This window comes from Temnothorax longispinosus, chromosome 4 (genome assembly GCF_030848805.1).
Source record: "Temnothorax longispinosus isolate EJ_2023e chromosome 4, Tlon_JGU_v1, whole genome shotgun sequence".
In the NCBI taxonomy this organism is placed as follows: Eukaryota; Metazoa; Arthropoda; class Insecta; order Hymenoptera; family Formicidae; genus Temnothorax; species Temnothorax longispinosus.
In genome coordinates, this window is record NC_092361.1 from 19,637,862 (window position 1) to 19,660,384 (window position 22,523).

General features: G+C 41.6%; 1 protein-coding gene and 1 long non-coding RNA gene across 7 annotated transcripts in view; one reads left to right on the top strand and one right to left on the bottom strand.

Annotated features, from left to right (window-relative positions):
* Cut (homeobox protein, cut) overlaps window positions 1–16,897 on the bottom strand; it is a 136,557-nt gene extending 119,660 nt beyond the window's left edge. For 4 of the 6 annotated variants that reach the window (XM_071776913.1, XM_071776911.1, XM_071776910.1 and 1 more), the window contains exons 1-2: window positions 16,514–16,896; window positions 7,797–9,434 (exon numbers count right to left, since the gene is read on the bottom strand). In XM_071776913.1, coding sequence (XP_071633014.1) covers window positions 7,797–7,895 — 99 coding nt within the window. In that variant the 5' untranslated portion in view covers window positions 7,896–9,434; window positions 16,514–16,896. Of the gene's footprint in view, window positions 1–7,796; window positions 9,435–16,513 lie in introns of all 6 variants that reach the window. The other 2 variants (XM_071776914.1, XM_071776909.1) reach the window with 1 other exon arrangement.
* Window positions 1–22,523, top strand: part of LOC139812237 (uncharacterized) — a 170,322-nt gene that overhangs the window by 26,420 nt on the left and 121,379 nt on the right. The window lies entirely within an intron of this gene.

Here is a 22,523-nt window from a genome sequence, read left to right on the forward strand (position 1 = left end):
GCATACTCCGGTTCCGTGATCGCTTCTGCCTTCGCCGTTTATACGAAGTAGAACGTAAATGCACAAATGCAATTAAAAAATACTCGTAAAATTTATTAATGCCAAAAAGAATCGTGAGAAGATCAATATAAATTCTGTCATTTATTTATAAAATCGTTCTGTAACATCTGCCTTAATCTTGTAATCGATATCTTATACAACGAGAAAAAAAGAAGTCGAAAGTTTCACTTTACATAGCGCGACCATCATGGAAAATATATTATATATGGCAATAAAACATGCACACACTTATTGGCACGTATATAAAATCTTCGTGCATTCCCATGCGCCACGGCATGCATATACGATCATTTCGTTGTCTCGTCCATCATCTCGGCAATCGAATAAACTATCGACGGGAAAATAATTTAACGCCAATACTGCCTACGTGAGTCGTTATCGCCGCGAGCGCGGCGGTACTCCCTCGCGTGGCATTTCACCCGGTAGTTAGTGGGTGCTCAGCGCGCGAGTATCTCCCGCGACGCGTGTATTTGGATATTTTTAGAGTGTGGGTGAATCACTGTTTGGCCGAGGCAGCCGCGCTCACCGGCTCCGGCACCGACAGCTAAATCACCGCGATTTCAGAAATAACGACCGCGGAAATTAATAATCCCCCTGGGTGCCCCACAGAAACCTCGTTCCCCTTCTTCGTGACCAAGTGGACCAGTTGTTCGGCGACGATTACGTCGCGTGTATATTACCTTTGTTATTATATTATCAGGTCTTATCTCACGCGATTGTGAATGTTATTTTATATTACTGATCAAAACTGCCGCGACGCGACGGCGCGTCTTGTTTCTTCCCATGAGATATTCGCTAAGCTCCCCATGTTCATCGTTCGGAATTCCTCGTCCATGTCTACACGCGAGTAGTCTCGCCCGGTCGCATTATGACTCGCATTCCTATTCGCAACAGCAGATCGTTATCGTTTTATCTTTCTAGCCATCGTTGTGTCTTCGATACGATTACAGCGTATATATAGGCAGAAGAAGCTGCGATAAAAAACCAAATTTTTTTTTGCTTTTGCGATCAATCATTCGCTCTTGTTCTCCTCTGCTGTGCTATCCCCATTGTTCTTAATACAATGAATATGATTCTTATCGTAGAAACTAAAAATTTTTCGATAGCAGCAAGTATTTTTAAATTACACGCATTGTCCCAAATGCACTTATTGTTAGTTACCAACGTGACATTTTAGTTTCGCGAAGACCGATCAAGGGTCGTCGAAAAAATGAACGCGGTAAGGTAACGGCTGAAGGGGCGCTCCCCACACCCCCCGACTGCTCGTTCATTATGTATTTTAATAAGGCAAGGAGGCGAATGGCAAATATATACGTGTACTGCGTACACCTGCGTTCGCTTATATAGTCAGCGCCTAACCGACCACGTTGCTTACTAGCAGCTCGTAAAACGAGCGAAACCTCGGTCTAGTACGTAGGTCTAGACCAGGCCTGGACTAAACCAACGAGACGGCGAATCCGAAATAAGCCCCTGTATTCTATTTCGAGGCCGACACGCCGCGCCATACAGTATCTCAGTATCGGTATAACACGCTAATGATTCCTTCATCGACCTCTCTTGCTCTCGTCCTCCTTTTGTATACATACCACTGTCATTGCGCCCTGTTTGAATGCATCAGTGTTTAAAGTCGCGCCTGAGTCGTATACGGTTCACGTTCAATCAATAATAAGGCGTATTAAAAAAAAATTATCGTAATAATATTATAGCTCATCGATTTCTTGCCTGTCCCTACTGGATACATGTGCCAAATCGATAATTTTTTAGCAATCAACATTTTCAATAAACTGCATTACGAGAAATTAAAAGATTTCTTTATAACAATATTGTATTAAATGACACGCATATCTCTGGGATATAAATTTAGATATTTATGTGGGGATACCAGCTATTTGATATTGAAAATGTCGCTAGATTTCATGTTACATCGCTAATTACTAATATTTATTATCGTTAATAAAAAAAAGTAAACTGAATATTTCACTTTATAAAATGATTTGGATGTGATATTTTGCGCTATCTATAAATCATGATTAACGCTGAGTAATGTAGATAAATAAATAAATCGAGTGTTCACTAAGCATAATTAATATCCGAGCAGGTTTATAACCGAGCCGCTCTGTTAAACTTGGCTGCTTTAATTTCTTTTTAATTAATAGTGATATCTAATTACTATAATTAATTTTTAATGAGTGACGATAATCCGCGCTAATGATATTGCACGTCGTAAATCCAAAATATATTGCATTGCAGTCAAGCCTACGAGCAACATGAAACATTCATTCGTGATTTACAGTTCGTGATCTCAATGTGCACACGCAATATATCGTATTTTTAACAATTTCGACGGAGTATCTGCGACGTTGCATTGTTGTTTTAATGACATTCACAAATATCCTAAAACTGTTACTACAGACTTAATCCATTACATAAAAAGAAATGATGAAAAATAAATTGACTCTCATTTTTGTGTATCACAAGTGTATTGTACGTTGTCCAATTCTGTGCATTCGACATTTCACATTTTAAGTGCATCTCAATGTGCTTAATCTATTTATTCCTATCATCGGATTTCCTTATTCATCAAGTCTTGCAACGAAGCGCGATGCGATCGATATGTCTTTAGAAATGGAAAAGAGCGCGTCAGAGACACTCTTTCGTTCTTTGACATCTGGCTCGTGCAACTTCCTTTTCTCTCTCTCTTTCTCTCTCTCCCTCTCTCATTCACTCGCGCCGCACGTCTATCTCTTTCTATCTTGTTCTTGCTCGCTCGCGTGGTCTTCCGTTCCCGCTCACGTCCGCGTGACTCATGTCGCGGCGTGCGACGCGCCTCGATAAGTGTCGCCGTCTCTTGGGGATTTCGGGAACCTCGTCGGGGATTCCCCCTCCCCCCCTACTGCCGCGTTGCGCGGAGCCGCGAAACATCTCCGGCGGAGGGGATGCTCCGTCGTTGCGGTGGGGGCCGCAGACGAAGGGAGGAGAGGGCCTAGCTACGGCAAAACTTTTGTCCATTCACGGCCGACACGCTCCTAATTGGGAGTACGCTCCGAGGTCTCGTTCCACGCGCACGGATGCTGCTGGACCGGACCGGAACTGATACTTAGGAATCGTATTTCTTTTTCCTTTCGCGCTCGCGATTGACACTCACGCCCGAGCGTGTGGGAGGGATATTTTATTTATCAAATCTACAACAGCAACAATGTCAATCGCCGATCGAAATTATTATTTCGCCGGAAAATTATGTTCTCAAATAGATATGCCATTGTAAGTCACGTACGTGTTAAAAAGTAAATTTGGTAAAAGAGGCATATAAAGGTTAATAAGAATTAAATTTGTTAAGCATCGAAATGCATATTCAGACATGCGAAAACATGTTTTTACGCAAAAGCGTCCTTTATACTCCGCACGTCAATGTGTATTTGTCAGCATTCATGCATGCTTATCTAAAGGAAGTTATATTCGCTACATACACATTCACATATGTCAATGCAATTTCCGTTCGGTGAACAGAAAGTTTGATCACTAGAATTGAATGTAGTGTTTTTTTCAATCATGGTCTTGAGAGTTGTTATTTCGCGTCGAAATTGCAGACATTGTTGCAACGATTTTTTTACAGATTTGTTTTATAGAAATAGGATGGATTCGCGACACGACCTAATTTTAAAAAATACTGCACGACTAGATGGATTCGACTGTGGCATAAAAATCGTTATCTGATATTAATTCTACGTTTATAAAACGATATGCTGCAAATTATTATCGCTATTTTGTAAGTGTTCGCATTTGAGAAACGTTCGAATTTTGATGATTCAACTTTCATTGCAATTCACATTCGAAAAAAGTTTGCTGAGGACTGTGCTCATGTGCAAATAAAACAAATGGCTTTTGGACAAAATCTTCTTTGTGATAAAAAAATATTTTGAAGTAGTAATAATTCGATTGACGGAGGGAAATAATTCACGGAAATAGCGTTTTTGCAATGCGAGTTTTTTATGTTGTGCAATAATGACGAATCAGCGTCAATATGAAAGTCAATATGATGATGTCGAGAAATGTACCAAGCTAACGAGCTGGGAGACTCACTCGATTGTCGTCGATAGTACCGCGAGTCAGAAAATTGCGCTGCAATCTTCTGCGCGTCGCCAGACGGAGCAATGTACTTTATTCCATTGCGCGTTTTGTCACATCGTTGGTTTATTGAATTACTATGAAAGAAACTACTCTTCGAGACTCGTCAAAAAGAACCTAGCGTATAATTTCTATTGTAAACACAGTCTTTCGCCTTTTGTTACTAGTTACTAGTTATGGCTCTGATCTAATGATGCCTCTAAAATGGCAAGCCATTTGCAACTTTGCTTGATTTAGAAACCGCATCGAATTAAAAGTACGAATTCACACTGCTCAACTACCGCGTCGCAGAGAGAGAGAAGTTAATTCGCTTTCATGATTTACACTTTGGTCGGGAACGTTTTGGTGCGTTATACTTATTCAGACGTTACTTTACAATATGAATAATTTTGGGATAAGTTTATTAAAATAACTGAAAAAAATATATCCTTAACCAATAACCAGTTATTATGGCATCATACTGCCAACAAAATCTGACTCTTATATTAAACATTAATTTCACTTAATTCGTTCTTTCTCTTTCTCTAAATCATATATTTTATTTATGTTTTCTTCAATCACAGTAAAATATAAAAATATAAAATTACACAATTTTGTCGATATAACTGATATTTAAGGCCTATAGCGAAGATTTAATCTGAAGAAACTTCGGTTTTCCCATCAGGTTAGACGAACGGCGTGCCTACGTCATTAGCTCGTAGCCTAATCAATAGACATAATTATGAAACTATGCGCCATTAATAGTCCCGAGCCGCGCGGGTCATAATCTCGTGGTGAAGGACGGTACGGTACTAGTTCGCGCGTTATTAAGCGGGTGTATTTTATAGGAAACCGGTAGTTGGGTAATAACGAGCGAGGGTTGCCAACGTTCGATTATGGTTCCTTAACATTATTACATGCTAAAAGAGAATAACTAATAAAATGCACCGCATTGTGCCTTCCAAGCAATATTCATGCAATTATGGCGTTAGAAAATCTTAACATTCATATTTAATCCTTATACCTGTTTCTATTAACAATATCAATACATTAATTTGCGTTATATAATGTCATTCTCAAATAATAGCAAATAATTATAATCTAAACAAGAATTGAAAAAGCAAGATAATATTTAAAATAAACACGTATCGTACTTTGTTTTTCAAAATAAAAAATGTCTGAAAATTACATCATTTTGAAATAAATAATACAGGAAACATATCGAGTTCCTTTTCTGAACTGATTTATAACTTTTATAAAACATGATAAATTATAAATTATTGAAACATCCGGTAAAATATTGTACTTTTTACGGAGAGTCGTCGTTCATTGACATCTGTCCGATTTCTTCCTTTTTTCGTCCCGTGGTTGACTTGCCGCTAATCAAAGGATGCGACAATCGTTTGCATTTCCTGTGGCCAGTCATTAACATCGGCACGTTTCAGTGGGGCTTTATCGTTTATCAGCTAGCGACAACACCCTTCTATGTCGGCCACTTTGCCGCAAGTCGGCCGCGCCATCCCCAAATCGCTAAACTATCCTCCAAACACCAAGTACCGCACTAGGGAAACTTCGACGTTAGCCACCCTCACACCTTCGCCGTTTGACCCTAGAATCGGCCAAGTGGCCGAGAATCTGACCAACGAGCAATTACGGACGAGGTGCCGAAAGATTTTGCGGTGGGAGATTTACCACTAACCGACATTATTTACGGAGCTGACTGGCGGGCAATTCTATTTTCGAGATGTGCCCAAGACTCGCCACTTGATAGTGATGTTTGACAAAACGTTTCAAACGTACAAATTATCTTAATGAGCGAGCGACTTATAAATCACGCGGCGCACTGACAGCTATACATTCGTCAACCACGGGCATGTTAAATCTTTTTTAATTTTTTCTCATTTTACCTGCGTGAAATGACAGATCGCTTTTTTTTCTTACTAATAGTCAACGATACAAATAGTTCTAGTGATGGGACTTACGGTAAATGACCATCGGTCTTAATGGATATCACTAGCTTGCGTTATTCGTCAATATTGTCAGAGAAACTCGGTAATTTAATTTTTCCTCATTAACTGTCCCTGATGTACGTACCGATTCGTCAACGGTTATCGAAACAGACGATTTCGTATGAGTACTCGTGAAATACACTCTTAAACAGCACGCTGTAATTAACCTGCTTTGATATTCCGCCTGTCAATTAGAATTCGTGTGTGCTTGCTCTAAGAATCGCAGTGTCAGTGATGTGACAGATGAAATGTTTTTATTTATCGGCAAGTAAATTTCACGGAAATTTAACGTAAAGTTGCCCGACAGTTATTGGAAAAATCCGATATATAGTATACTTATAGCGAATGTACACGATTTTGTTCACGATACGAAAGAGATCATAAATATTAACAATTCATTTCTCTCTGAACTTATTTTAGTAAGTAAAATATTGATATGTCATACAGCAGCATCTAACATGTATTAAAATTTAGCGTTCAGATATAATAATTCTCGATTTTGGAGCGGCAATATATTTTTCACTTATACGCTCCGAAATGTTATTTACAATCTTATATTAATCTCTCTCACTTTCTTTGACGCTCCATATTTCTCGTATACTTTTGCGAGGACTTTATAGACGTCAAAACAAATGTGAAATTTGCCTGTTTTACAGCAGATTATATTTAATTGCAGTACAATTGTAACGACATGTCACGTAGATGAAGCTAATCTTAACTAGCGGTTTCTAATAAATACTCTGTGCGCGAATATGCACGAGTCATCGTTACCAGTAATAAATATAACCATGTTGAACATTCTTATCGGTTTTTTGTCGGCTCTATATTTAACATTTTGATAGCTGTACATATTCATAATTTTCTTCATACGCGTTATCTGCGATTTAATTTACACAATTCGTCAAGACCGCAACGCTATATCGATAACCAACGGCTCCAGAATATCGCGGTGACATTTATAGCGCGATACTAACGCGTGTTTAAACAGAAAACGCAAGAGGCTTTTCGAAGTGTGTGTATTTTTCTTTCGAATTACGTGGAGCGGCCTGTCCCATCGCGTAAATACCGGCAACGTATCGAATGACTGTGTGTTACCCCGCATCGTAGTAGATTTTCTGATTTAAACGCTCCTACTAGCAGCGAACGCGTGACACGGTCGAACCCTCCGGCAACCCTCCGGGATTATCTCACCCCATGCCAACGCGGAGCGGCCCATTTCCGGATATACGTAATAGAACGAACGTACACCTACAAAGTTCTCTCTCCCTCTTGTAACACAAAATACACTCGATCGGCACAATCCTGATCACTTCGCTCTCGCGTGACCCAAAATACTCGCTCCTCAGCCTATCCGCACTAATCCTCGTCACCGAAGCTACGTGCACGTAGACGCAACGATCGCGATCACTTTCCTGTCACGTAACGAAGGGATACTTTCCGATTTCTCTACATTCGCACTGATCGGCAACGCGATTCTTTTCCGGCCGAACGTTGCGAAGGTCGCGTAATCATCACTTCGGTCTCACACGACGGGCAACGCGGGGAGGAATCACACTAATCAACAGCACCGAACTACTACCCCGTGGGAGTTATCGAGCGTGGAACATCGTGTCGTGCACTTACCTGTTGCCAGAAGTGGGCGAGCGTGAATAAGGGCTCCTTCTTGTAGAGCCATTCCATGGTCGTTATATTCCGCGAGTTGGCCTCCGCGGAGGCCTGCATGCTGGCCAATGCCGCTGAGTTCAGACCCGCTAGTATGGGCTGCTGGAGTGCCGCTGTCACGACGGAGGTGTTGCTACCGGCTACCAGATTGGCGTGGTACACGGTCGCGGTCGGCGCATCCTCCGAACCACCAGTAGCCAGTAGTTGGGCCCCGATCGGCGCTGACGGCCCCTGGAGCCCCAGTGACGAAGCCACTTTGACGGCTTCGAGCTTCTCCGGCGGACGCAAAACTGCTCTTCCTCGTTTGCCGCCTCCGCCGCCGCCGCCTCCGCCTCCGTTGCCGGTCGCACTCGGGGAACACGTTTTAGGCGGCGGTTCCGTCGGTACCGTCTCTCACCGGCAGTCCACGATGCAGCGCGTAGCGTGTCACGACTGTCACGCGTCCACTCGGCGGCTCGCGCTTTCGTGTTATTGCCACGCGATGAGCATCGCCGGGCTGACACTCTCCCGCGGCAGCGCGCATTCGATCTTCAGACGTTTCCTTTTCGAGAATTTTTCAACCTTTACGATGCCGTGCGTTGCAAGTGTTTGATCGTTATCACTCGTATACGGCGCGTACTCTTATTTATCGATTTCTAGTCTAAGCGAAGTACTTCGATCGGTTTCTCTCTCGTCGTTCTGCCGATCCGAGCCGATCGTCTGAGCTTAGGTATATCACGTCGCGATTCGTCCACATCAAGCAGTCGTCGAATCAAGTTGCACGACACAATTCTGACGGGCTAGATAATAGTCTCACGTTTGTCGAAAACGCGCTCGGTACCACGGCATTATCAGCACTGTGCTAAGTGTCTCGATCTTCCTCGATCGACGGATTGTGTTGATCCGTATCATTCGTCACCGTATCATTAGCCACTACTGTTAGAGGGTCATAGAACTCCTGGACCGGACCAACTCCGCGGACTTGTCAAGATCGCGCAGTCTCTCACGGACAGTCCGCCAATATCGACGTTGTGCTCCTCTTCGTCGTCCTCGTCGTCTACGTAGCGATGATGCGAGCAGATCTCTACCCGCTGCCGCATCACACGGCGCGCATCACGGAACGGATCAGTGTTTCTCACTCGCGTCAAAATCGGGACTCAGTCCGCGACACTCGCGCACTTCGGGTGCACAATCGACTTACACAAAAAAAAAACAATCACGACGATGTGAGCACGGAGTCTCCTCCAGTCACACGAGGAAGATCACTTCGAGATTCGGAACACTTTGGTGACACTTGAAGGTAACACTTGATCGATACGCCGCGCGATTTCGAAATCTGCTCTCCTCTCGTAATCCGTTCTTCAGCAGAGTCTCTTGAGTCTCATTGATATCAGTTTGACGGCAGGCCGGATGTCTCACGTCCAGAGTACCTTCTTCCGTCGAAGGGCAGAGAGGTAAAGAGACGATCGTGTTTTTTTTTTCTTGATATCCTCTCCTTCCTCGTTTCGTGGTTCCACTGAAGCACCCGGGTCGCGAACCCTTTCGTCCGCTCTCGTCCGGATGACCTCAAGAAGAGAGAACGAGACCCGTCCTAGCAGGCTCCTAACCTGAAACTAAGAGCTACCGGACGACCGATGCAATGCCTGGAGGAGGCGCAGAGCCAATGGTGGGAGATAGGCGGGAACTACGACTCGTAGTGGGGTAGTCCAACCCCCCACACGACCAATCTTGGATTCTGGGAGTATCCCCACTACGGTCGCGCGCCGTCTGATCTCGGAAAGGACACCGCGTGAGTGGGGATAAGCCGCGGGAAGGAGCGGGAGGCCGCGGAAAGAAGCGGAGGCTGGCTAGGTGGTCCCTACCAAAGCGGATCTCATATTTTCAACTCCCCGACCGCCCTTTTCCAACCCCTGCCGATCGCTAGTTCCCTTCTTCCGTTCCTTACTCTTTTTCTTCTGATTTCCCATCCTTTCCATCCGATCTATCCCCCTTTCGCTCCGTCTATCAGCCTGTTTCATTTTTTCGACTTTCTATATCCCCCCCTCTCCCGCTTCCGCCTCTCATACTGTCTTTCTCTGTTCTACCTCTCTTTCTATCTTCTTGGTCCCGCCAAAACCCTTCATCTTAACAGCTTAAGTAAATATCCTGTTGAAAAAACATTCAAGTTAGGTCTAAAATTTGTCACAGTCTCCCGAAAGATGACAACGTCTCTATTACTGACTCAGTAAACTATTAATGACTCTGAGCAAAGTTGGAAATTATTTGATAATAATCGGAGTACACTTTGAACACCAATCGAACGCTTAATGAGATCGATTAAGTTTAATTAAATATTATTCGATATACTTTTTTCTCTTAGAACTTTTTCTTAGTCCACTATCCATTGAATTGTGATTGAAGAAGGATACCAGACGAAAGACACAAAGGAGAAAAAAAGACAGTTGAGAAGTATAATAAATGCAAGTAAATGACAATTGTGCATTAGAACTCCAAAATAGTGTAATAATGTAAAACATTTTTAAGTAAAATTTAGAATTTTATTAGCTATTTAAATATCTTTTTCTTAGATATGACGGAACTCTTTAGAAAATAAAAATTACGAAAAAAATCATGATTTGGCAAGCAAAGTAGTTCAAACTGTCATTTACGCAAGAATAAAAATTACAGGCTATCCAAAAGTCTTCTTCGCGCGGCATATCCACCATTACACGCGGTGCCTTTCCTTTTCACTTAATTACTTGAAAATTACTTCAAAAAGCAGGACAAGGGTTTCCTTCCTAAATCGTGAACTGCATCTACCTGAAGTTGAAAACTAACAGTTTAATCAACAGGAACACCGTACTTCAATCAATAATGTCATTCATTTACTAACGCGCGGTTAAAAATTGAATTTATTAAATCTCGCTGCTTAAACAGTCAAATAGTCCAGTTCACGACATAGACGAGAGATTTCTTAGTAAATTTTTTTTATTTCTCTATCTATTCGAGCAAATCACATGATTGTAACTAAAGTTCTTCGTATCAAGGGACAAGATATTTCGTTAATATTAAATAAAAAATTTGATATGTCGTACTTTTACGATCTTAATCATCCCACAAAATGAGAAGAGAAAACAAAATAGTACTGAGCAGTTTATATCAGAATTGTTCTTGTCGCGATGTTATGGGGTTGACTTACGCGTCGTAAATAAAAAAATAGGCTAAGGGCACACGCGTGCAGATAATAGCCCACTGAAGGGGTTAGCCGGTACAACCCGCCTTTTACCGCGGTAAACCCACTTCGCACCAGTTAACTTAACTGGTATCGAACCCGGCGCACATACGAGCACACGTAACGTTCATTTTCATACTGATTGTCTGCGGTATTGACTTTCGACTCCGCGAGATTGATTGTTGCATTTATATAACTCTAAACAATTTTATTTCCGGCATAATGAATTAAAATTGGACATTAAACGAGAAGAGTTATAATATCATGTTGATTATCATTGTGAAAAAATTCTCTGTGACATTTCAAAAATTAAATTTAAGAAAAGTATCGAAAAGCTAACATAATTTGTTCGAGTTATAATATCTGAAAAACGTGTGTTTTAAGAAGATAATGTTACAACTGTTTGTTTGGACATACAATTGTCAGTTTAGAGCACAGTACGTTCTATATATCTATGCGAGGAAATCATTTTTAATTTTTATTGCAATAATTTTGCAATGCGAGATACAGTATGTCAACTATCATGTTAACTTTTTTTGTCGATTGTTAACCAAGAATGATATTAATAAAGAAAGAAAAAGTCACTAATTTCCCGAAACTCACTAATTGTTATGAGACATTTCTAGCAAATAATAGATTATTGCAGAAGTTAATGCAGAAAGTTGCAGAATATTTGATTAGGTGTAATACTGACAATGAGTATATATAGTTTGTGTAATACCGGGCGCATCGTCATTAGAATACTGACTGGATACTTGTTGCTCGATTAACGCAACAAAGTTGCAGCGTGATGATCGATTTCGTACGATTAAGTATTCTACGCTAATTCGCAATACCATCAACAGTTTGGGATTGGTTTCTACGGCTAACGCTAACGCGGCTGTTTAGCTCAAGGAATTTCAGCCGGTCGTTATTAATGTGACAATGTCTGTTTTCATATTCTACAACGGATATCATTCGTCTCGTTCATTCGTATTCGCGAGCGATGCAAGAAGATAAGTGATAATCGAAAATCGTTGCGACACGGAGAGGAGGATGTCATTTATAATTATTAACGGAGGAAATCTATTGCGTTTGATCGTACTAATAGACGTAATATTATGAAATCATTATCCCTAGCAAAATGATCGCCAATATAAGACAAGACCTCAATGTATCCTCACGTTGGTGCGATTTCCGCGCGAAGTGTTATTTCGAAATCACTTTCAGTGCTCAGACGCGTTTCGCCACAACGGCGACGAGAATTCGCGAGAGGTATTGATTGCGCCATGAAGTCCGCAGAAATTTCATAAACTTGTAATTTTCGGGACCAATGTGACGCGGTGTTACGACAGTTTGTGCGCTCGCCGGAGGCTAACGCGCGAGATTTATCAGGCGCGACTAAGCCACGAAAATACTACACGACTGCCGACTTGTCAGCGCGTACTTTACGATCACCCGGTATAGCGCAGGGATTAGTTTGTCAACGCCGGCCGGCGTGCGCGACGTGCGTGTGCATCCGTGTACACGCGTGTCGCGATGGGCAAGATTAGCAATCCTCGCGTCTTGCGTCTTCGACGGTTGGAAATATAATGCGTTGTCCACACTTGGATACATTGTTGGCAGAGCCAGCAGCCCGGACAAACGGCTACGTTATACGCGGTCGCATATAATGCGCTACTTGCGCACACTCGTACCGCCAACGACGAGCGTGGACTCGAGTTTTAAATAGAACGAAGACATCCTGAATAGAAATAAAATGTTCTCGTAGAAATGTACCTTGGAGCAAAATTGAGAATTTCCAAGCTGCATTTAGCATAGGGATTATAATTACATATCTGCGTGTTATATGCTTCTATAACTTCGATAGAGGTACTGCTTGCAACTCCGATTTACTCTATTAAATCTTTAAAATAATCTAACAATAAATTAACCTTTCTGATTATTATGAATTTTTTTCATTGATATAAATAGTTAAATTATTAATCTTGCATGACAGAAGTATCTCTAAATCAATAGTTGCGTATTTAACATAAGGTATTTTCGTAAAAATCTGAGAATTTTGTATTCATAATGTAACAGTGAATTCTAAAGAGATATAGGAGACGTGTAAGACGATTTAATAAAATGACTTTTTATTTGATTATAATACCGAGAAGAGGTATGCATTAAGTTTGTCAGATAATTAGAATTACAATCGAAATGGTTATTCTTGATCGAAAACGAGCAGATAAATTTGACTGACAGTTCGTTGCTCAGCACTTAATGAAGTAACGTGAACTTCCAGTGACATATTCCGAACAGTCTATCGCTTTTAGTCTTTTATTCGATAAGTTCTTTAAAATAGCCTTTGTATCGCAAAATTATATTATATCTCGTTGCAACAATTAATATTAAAATGGAATATTCCACAGTCAGATTTGTCAGAAAATATTAATTTTTGAATAGAAATATTTTTTGTAGATTATGTCGACTTTCTATGTTTATACTAGAATTACTGATCAGGAAAATCAGCGGTAATTTAAAATAGCGGGATTACAAAACGGTTTTGACGAAAAACTGTGGTGACGCATAATGGATGTTTATTATTTTTCTGCTGATTCGCGTGGTATTCCTGCGCGTTTTGAAAAATTGTTTTAAACTTGTTGGACACACTGGCACGAAATCAGACACGTGATGATCGTTTACATTTACGATTAAGATAAAATTACCGGCCGAAAGTATTTGACCGCGCGTGGATGCTCGGCGATTGGCCAAAAGCACGAATACACCCTCGCGTTTTGCAATGCCGTTGAGACGATTTTACTGCTCGTATATACGCGGGTATGGCCGGTCGGTTCTCGTAATAGTACGACAAGTTAATGCGTCGCCTGATATGCGACGTGCCGCCCGGATTTCGATGTACCGTGGAATAACTCACTTGCGACAAATCATTTCGAGTTTAAATTACATATTTCCCAGACGTACGCCCGTAGCCAGCGCGGATTTATTTCGCATTTACATCGTCCATCGATGAGAACAAAAACCGAATTTCTCGGCCATTTTCCGCGTCGCCGCTGCATCGCTTACGCGCCGCGGTTTCTCGATCGCGTTTCGCTTTATGCAAATTACCGTTGCCGTCCGTCACAGATTTTTACGCGTGTCGCGCGAAAAAAGCGACTGTCAAGGGTGCGTGTGTTTTTAATTCGCAGTCATTCTTCTTCGAAGATAACGAAACGCTGAATATGCGAGAAGTCGATCGTTACGCTAATCCTTCCGATTATTTCTGCATATAACAAAAGAATCGTGCATAAAACATTTTATTGTTGTTCGGAATTTGATTTTTTTTTCTATTAGTATAGAGGAAGAAAGAACTGATCGCAGGGCAAAGAGAGTCGAGACGAACGCCGCGTCGAGTCGGAACTATACTCATTGAGGTCACTCAAATGAAACCTCTAGGAATTCGAAACGCGCCCTCGTTTAATCGGCGGAATTTCTTTACCTTGTCGCGGGAACGTCTGCGACATCGCGCACGAACGGAACGGCTTGAACAAAAAGTCCCCGGGTGCCGGCCTGTCGAAAACGGAACCGCGAGAGACGTCGTGCGTCACGGTCGTCTTGGAATTTCGCTGCTCGCAGCAGAGAGACTCACTTTCTTCCAACGGTCACACGCTACTCAATATACCGGTCGACGATAAAGTCCCTTCCGCCGCCCTGTCCCCGCCATTGGTGTTCGTGGGGCAACGCGATTCTCTTCGAAGACTCCCCGGCGATTGTAACAATATCTTTTGCGCGGAGGCACACGAAGGATGCGCGACGAACGAGAGAACCGTAAGTTCAAGAGCCGCGCTCAGGGACGTCGTCGCGCGACACGCTCGCGGTAGGAACGACATGAGACTCAACCGTCTGTCTGTCCGACAGTAAGCGAAATCTTTTTTACACCGGATAAGAGCAGTGGAGCTGGAGGGGGGTACAGATGGGGGGATATATACGAGATCCAGGGAATGAACTCGATCCGCGGATCAACGCGGTGATTATTTTTCGAGACAACACTCGAGCGCGAGTACTCTCGACATGAAAAATTACGTATTTTCAGAAGACAGAAAAGAAAGAAGTGTTTCGTGGCGGCTCGCGACGATCGCGTAAGATGTCGAAGAAGTGTGGCACGGGATCGATCGCGATTAAAGTCCTTCGTGAGTCTCCCTTTTTCCACGACATGCGTACCATGACGTCGCACCTAGGTTCCCACTAATCTCTTTGAGATGCATTCGCTTAAAGTAGAGGAGTTCACCAGCGATACGGCACGGAGAAATTTTCTCTCTCTCTCTCTCTCTCTTTCTCTCTCTCTCTCTCTCTCTCTCTCTCTCTCTCTCTCTCTCTCTTTCACTAATGATGATCTCGCGTCAACGATCACGAGTTTCGTGAACACACTTGACGCCAGTTCCGCGCGTTGAAACGCAAATGAAGTTTACGATCTCGTACTCGAGACGTTAAGGTTTACGTGTTTGCCGATCTGAAACTCGCGCGAATTATAATAGTCAGCTAAGTGCTATCAACCGGGTCTCGAGTTCTCCGACAGAGAGCCACTCGAATCGCGTTTCTCACTCTCCTTCCCGAGCCGTGAAGCAAGTTGGTTGACCGCTCGAGATAAAGGTACGTAATGCGCCCGAGACGATCTGGAATCCGTCTGATGGTCACGTTCACGCTGGTACCGTTTCGACTTTCAGATAATCCGAAAGAATGCCTGCACGTGTGTGACGTATTCGTGGAGGGGAGACTTTTAGCGAGAAAGAAAATCCCACAAAAATAGTGTTGATCGAGAATGCATTTATCGTATCAGCGCACCACCTTTCAGTCGATGCGAAAATACTATAATCGTGCGAATCTAGTCTTTCTGACACATCACTATTGTAACGCGACTTTTTGTAGATTATAAATTATTCCCTTTAAATCTGCTCGACTATAAAGATAATTTTATGAGAAAGAACTATTTAATTAAAATTAAATGCAGAAATATAGATGAAATACTCACAATACTGATTGTACGTATTTTACACAATTTTGATAAAGCAAATATGCTTTTTGGGTTCTAAATGCATTTATTATAAAAATCTCAAGTGGATATCGTTTTGCTCCAATTTACTATTTCAATACTTCCAATCTGTTATTTTAATATTGGAAGTCTAAAAAGAAAAATCTTTTTATATTTGAAGATAACTTGACGTAAGAAATTGCAAGTTCGAATTAAAACTTTGAGAATAAAACGCGGTTATTTATTAGCAATATCATTATTTCATACTCTTTGAATCGAAATTATTTCAAATGCACCTATCATGTCCATTGATACAATAACCATCTCTAGAGAAAATTGCTTAAGATTATTCGCGTATAGCCCCTACGTGCCAATCACCCGCGTCAACTTGGATCATCACGAAATCTCTCGGGGGGGGGGGGGGTAGGAAGGGGAGAAACTTTATCACAGCTGACGATTATCACAAGTACACAATCACAAATCGCCGTTGACAATCACCTGCTGCAACACAGTCTTTCCGCCGTTCTCCGTAGGTCACTCTTCGACGTCGTCTTCCCTCGGAAACGTTCCCCTGATCTTCGCGGTTGTCCGCGGTGTCGGAGCGCGAAGAGAGAAAGGAAATCCGCGCGCGAAGCAGGTGAAAGAAAATGAAATAAACTCTCCGGAGTCAGCAGTGTTCGGGGGGAGCGCCTCCTTGCTCGCGCGAGTGTCCTCGAGCGTAAATGGGGTCGGGCGGGGAGAGCACACCTTACACCGAAGCACCACTGCCTGCACTCGCCCGATGATCCGGCGCGTGAAGCGTCGTGTCGGCCTATTCGATCCACGCACTCCACGCGCCTAGTGTGCGTGTGCGATGATCCTGCTGGGCCTGTGTTCTGGCCGAGACTAACTCGAGCGCTCGGTGCCTGCAGCCCTCGCAGTCATCCCTCCGGCCACGCACTTTTCCACCCCGGCGAAAGAATTGTCCGCCTCGGTCTCGAGGCGCGTCGGCGGGTCATCATCAACCAGCCGGTGCTCTCCGTCGCGAATCGTCGCGGGTGTCCCGCGAACGGTCGACGTGCCTGTTCGACCGTCACCGATGTGCCCCCGAAGATGAATCCAGGGTGAGCGATAGGGGGTACGCGAACGCATCGAGGTTGGACAAGACTTAATCAGCTCGGGGACGGGAGACTGCTCCGGCGCGGGCCGTACGGTGGCGCCGCGTAACGCGAACCGATGGAAACCAGGCTGCTGGAACGTGAGGGTGGCTACCCCCACCCATATGCCGAGCATCCCTTCCATCCACAGCCACGAGGACACGGACCGCAACGCCGAGGGACGGTTCACTATATCAGGTATCGGAAGTATCGGTGACTTCAACGGGCTGATCGGAAAGAAGGGTTGCGCTACGCTGAAGATGTTCCAGTTAAAACGAGGTTTCTGATCAGCTGCGATGGACGAACGTGCGATTACGGAGACTTCTAATTGAGAATCGATTATAATTATAATCGCCGAATTACTTTCGCCTTTCTCTTCCTATGGAAATTAGATTTGTAGTGCTCTTCTCTGCTGGAATTTATATTATATTATACTGTTCTTAAAAAGAGTTTTTTAAGGGGATTATACAAAACAGGCTTGTAAAAGTCTAAATCTATATATAGACTCATTTCTGCAATTTTAATTTAATAAAAGATAATATCTGCGATTAATAACAAGGTTAAATAGACTTGAAAACAACGTTCCAAGATAAAACAATATATCGTGAAACAGGTCGAATCATTAAAGTAAACGGTCTTAATACATATATTTTAAAACGGAAACGTTGATATGTATCTTGCGATGTTAATTCCAAGTTTACATCGAGAAACGTATTTCGGAGTGATGTGCTTGAAATCCAAGCGGGAAGAAGTCGAAAAAATAAGGAAAACTGATAGTTCGGCTCTCAAGTCTTCTTTCCGATCGGGAGTCAAAGCACGGCGACAGGGTGGGAAAAGGTGCATGAGCATGCGCTCGAAAGGGGTGATCTTAGGCGCAGGTTCTAACCCCCCTCGTTCCCCCACCGCCGTCGCTTCTGGACGATCACACAGCTCGACGTTTTTCTACCCTTATCTTTACTTCGCTTCTCATCCTCACCCGAAAGCTTGTATATGCACTTTCGCAACTCGTACCGCAGCGACGTTCCATTCGAGATAGTGTCAATTCGAGATTGGCATCTCTCTCACCGTGTTACCTTAGCAATATTTTTTCTCACAAAAATTGTTTATGATTCAATAATAGTGAATCGACGGAATTGAATGTGCGACAAATAGAATTTTTCTATAATTCTGTAGTAACATTTAATCACACATTTTCGCTCATTTTATCTTACGTGTTTAATTGTTTCTTAGGAAACAATTATTATTATGGCTAATTACTTAACTATTTTTGATGCGTCTTTTATTTTATTACTATTTATTACCAGTCTGATTCAGACGTTGCATAGTGATCGCAGGATACATATAACGTAACATGTATACTTAAAATATACGCACTCTTGGAAACAGCTTTCAGAAAGGTGCACTTGAACGAATGTTAGCAACTGAATGGGGGCTTTCATCCTGAGAGTCGCGGCCGACAATGTGCAGCACACTCTTTAAAAATTCCTGCTAGCATTGTCGCAATCTCTTCTCCGGGAATTGTTTCTACAATCGATTCTCATTAATTACCTCAGAATTATTCTCATTAATTCCGTTTCCTCGTTAATTCATCGTGTTCTATGAGTTGTAACCGACAATATGAAGTAAAAATCTTGAAATTTTTTAGAGTCTTTGAAATTATGCAGCCTTTTCTCATTATGAAAGAAATTTTTTATATGAAACGTTTATTTTCTCATTAATATAATAAATTATTTTTAATTAATCTTTGCTATGTAACAAATATAAAACTTATTAAGTTATATATCGTAAAAAATTTATATTCGGAGCAAGTGTACAAAATCTTAAAAAATAATACAATTATTGTTATTAAACATTAACGTTATCAAACATTAAGAATTAACGTCGTTTCTGATTTTATCATAAAAAGACGGATGTGTGATTCCCCGAGAAGAATTAAAACCGCTTCTAAATTATTTCCGCGCTTGATACTAATCAAACATAATTCCGAGGATCTGACGAAACGAGATCTCGGTTCCTCGCGATGGCCATGACCATCTGCTGTACATTACTTCGCTTTGTAAGTACACACAGAAACATTGCCGCGTGTAAGACAAACCCTCAAACCCTCAAACGACTGGAACGGCATTACTCTTCCCAGTTCTTACGCTCATCGCAATTTCACGAAGAAGAATGTTCTGTCTATAGCGCCGAGCGAATAGATCAAACGTGTCATCTTGATCGTTGAATTATGCTTGCAATATATAACTCTAACAACCGTGCTAATAAATTACCTCTCTGCAACGGTTATGCATAATGTTATAAAGTAGTAATTGCAAATATTAAGTAGAATTCTTTTTTTTCTGTTGAAACGTGAAAATTCGCGATTTTTATATAATTTGCAAATTGAGATCGCTATACACGCCATTGGTGATTTACACCCGACACTGTGTGACGTAACATACGTCGGTTCTACAATCTATTGTTCAATATTGTCCTCCTGAGGCGAGGGTTAAGCGTTCACTTTCGATCACATAATGAGTGGCAATGTAGGCCAGGAACGTCCAGAGGATCGTATTTCGCCGTACGTGGCGACACTCAACACTCGGGTCGAGTCATACAAGGAATAGTCGATTACATATGATAACGCACCATAATTCTCGGAATTTCACGTAATCGCTGTATAATACATAATAATAATAAACGGGAGTATCGAACCTGCGATAATAAATATGTTGACGTATTGAAAAATGTTTAACGCCGAATGACTTTCGGAAACTCATCTGCGGTGTGCGAATAATATAACTATTGTTTATTATAATTGAGTAAAAGTAAATAACGATAAAGTATTCTAATATTTATTTATATCGTGGCAAATTTAAACGTTTAAAGGTGCTTACATCTTCATATGTGCGACAGCTATCTCCTGAAACATTTTAATTCCTTTTACTTATTGTTATACGATAATCGAGACTAACAAAGACGTTAAAATTTCTCAAAGTGCTTACAGTGCGTATTTATAAAACTTGCCACGCATACGCGTGATAAACAAACGAACGCACGCAACAGGCACGCAATTGCGTGTCAATTTCCTTCAACAATGCGAAGAAATTTTGGAATATACATCGGCGATATAATTTGTCGATACAAAAGTACATTATTGTTTCCTGTGTACAAAACGCAACCTCTATATTCTGAAAATTACGACTTTCCAAAAAATCAATCAACATCAACGTTGATTGATGTTATTAGGAAAAAAAACGCACAGATACTTAATATTACATTAAGATTTATTGGATTTTAATTATCCTCTGCTGAATCAAGAATATCAATTGCTTATTTTTAGAATATATATTTATCATTTTAATAGCTAAGCAACAACACGATTATGAATGGGCACGAATAGGTATAGTAATCTATGAATCAATTTACATGCTTATTTCAATCATTGTGAAAAGTCTTGAAGAATGCGTTATTTCGATTAAGGCGATTAAGTACATGCTTTGAGCATAAGATTTTGTTTCCACGCAGCAAATGATAAGCAAAACTAAAGCGGTCGTTCTTGCATCAACGTAGTTCTCATGCCGTCTGTTCTACTTTATTGTGCAACGTGAACGTTGTAATTTTGCCTAATTACCGCAGCAAGAAGTAATTTGCTATAAACGCTTCTGAGGATTAATTAAGACATTTCTTAAAAGATCGTGTTTAAGTTCTATACGTGTTATTGTATGACGGAAATATAATTCATTAGCTGAACATATTCGCGAATGTAACGCGCCATTATATGCTATCTACAATTGTGTGTATGTGTGATCGAATATTACCGTTCGGCGATTGTATTAATCAACCGGAAATTTTAATTTACCTCGAAATTTATTACAAATTTCTAACAAAAGCCTCAAATTATTGAAAGCAATAATAGTAATTATTTTAGAGTTATTAACATGGCACAATAGATCAGTTAAACAATGGTTATTTAATTAATGTTTCTGAATAATTTGCATTATAATTCTGTTCGGTTGCAACTTATTCGAAGATATTCTGACCAAATGCTAAAAATCGATCAAGACTGTCTTGAAATAATTCCCAAAGGGGTTCATAGAGTCGTCTAGCCGGTTCGTTCGAGCGACCAACAGTCTACACGATGGGAAAAAGCAGTTATACTATTAATAAACATAGGCAGGATTGTTATTCGACGATTTTATATTTGCATACGGCGAATCAGGCTCTGGCCCTTCATTGCCCCAGAAAATAGCAGGAACACCGCGCCCAATCGGCGACTTATTCGACGATTGTCATTAAGATTTCTCGTCATGGACGTAATGCTGAGTTTCATCTCCCTGCATAATTAAAAAGATTACTTTGCATACGCGCACGTATGAGTTAGCGCCTGAGATAATCCGTTGAAGAAAATTATACCGCGTGCAAAGATTATGTAGCAAATATACGTATATATAATGTCTGGCGTTATAAATATATATAAAATAATATTATATTTTCCAAGAGGAATATTTCTATTGTGAAAAATATTTCATAAAATTTACTAACGCAGTCATGTTTAGAGGAATAATCAGCGGTTTATATCTTAAAATTCTAATAATACATCTAATAATACATGAAAACTGTTAGCGTAACGCATTACTTTTGCGAATGTGTCTTATCTCAAGTTACAATCTCAACGGTTCCGCCACAAGACATTCAAACGTAAAACGCGACTAATATCTTAAAACGATCGCTATCAGCGTGGTTACGCAACTATCGCATAGACGACTAATATGACATGCAACGTATAAGGACGACTCGGTGAACGTTGCGCCATTGGCGAGACGTCTTTCCAATCGAGTATTTATCAAACCGCCGAGTAGTACACGTGTTCACGCCGCGTCGCAATGTATTCCCCAAACAACGAGTGCCGGCAATAAACGATCGTATTGCGCAACGTAAAATAATTACAGCGCAAACAACACGTTTGGCCCGACTTGATACGCGTTATACAATCGTTATACAATGCTATGCACGGAGAACACAAATGAATGATTCGATCGAAGCGCGACACTATATGTCTGTACTCGTCTCTCTTTATTTCTCTCTCTCTCTCTCTCTCTCTCTCTCTCTCTCTCTCTCCTCCCCTTTTTTCTCTCTTTTTCGTTGGCGATGCGAAAATGTGCATCGTATGCACATCGGCTCGACGACGCGGACAATTGCATCCCTTCTAGAAGCCATTCGTGATGAAAGTCCACACCATGGCGCGACGTCCACGGGGGCAATGGGGTAGTCGGGTGTGGGAGTTACATTCCGGCCGAGATTAATTCGGAGCAAAGAGGATTTTAGCATCTATCTCTCCCGGGCGGCCGTAACCCCCGCGTAACTCCGCACTAGCCGCGCTACCGTTTTCG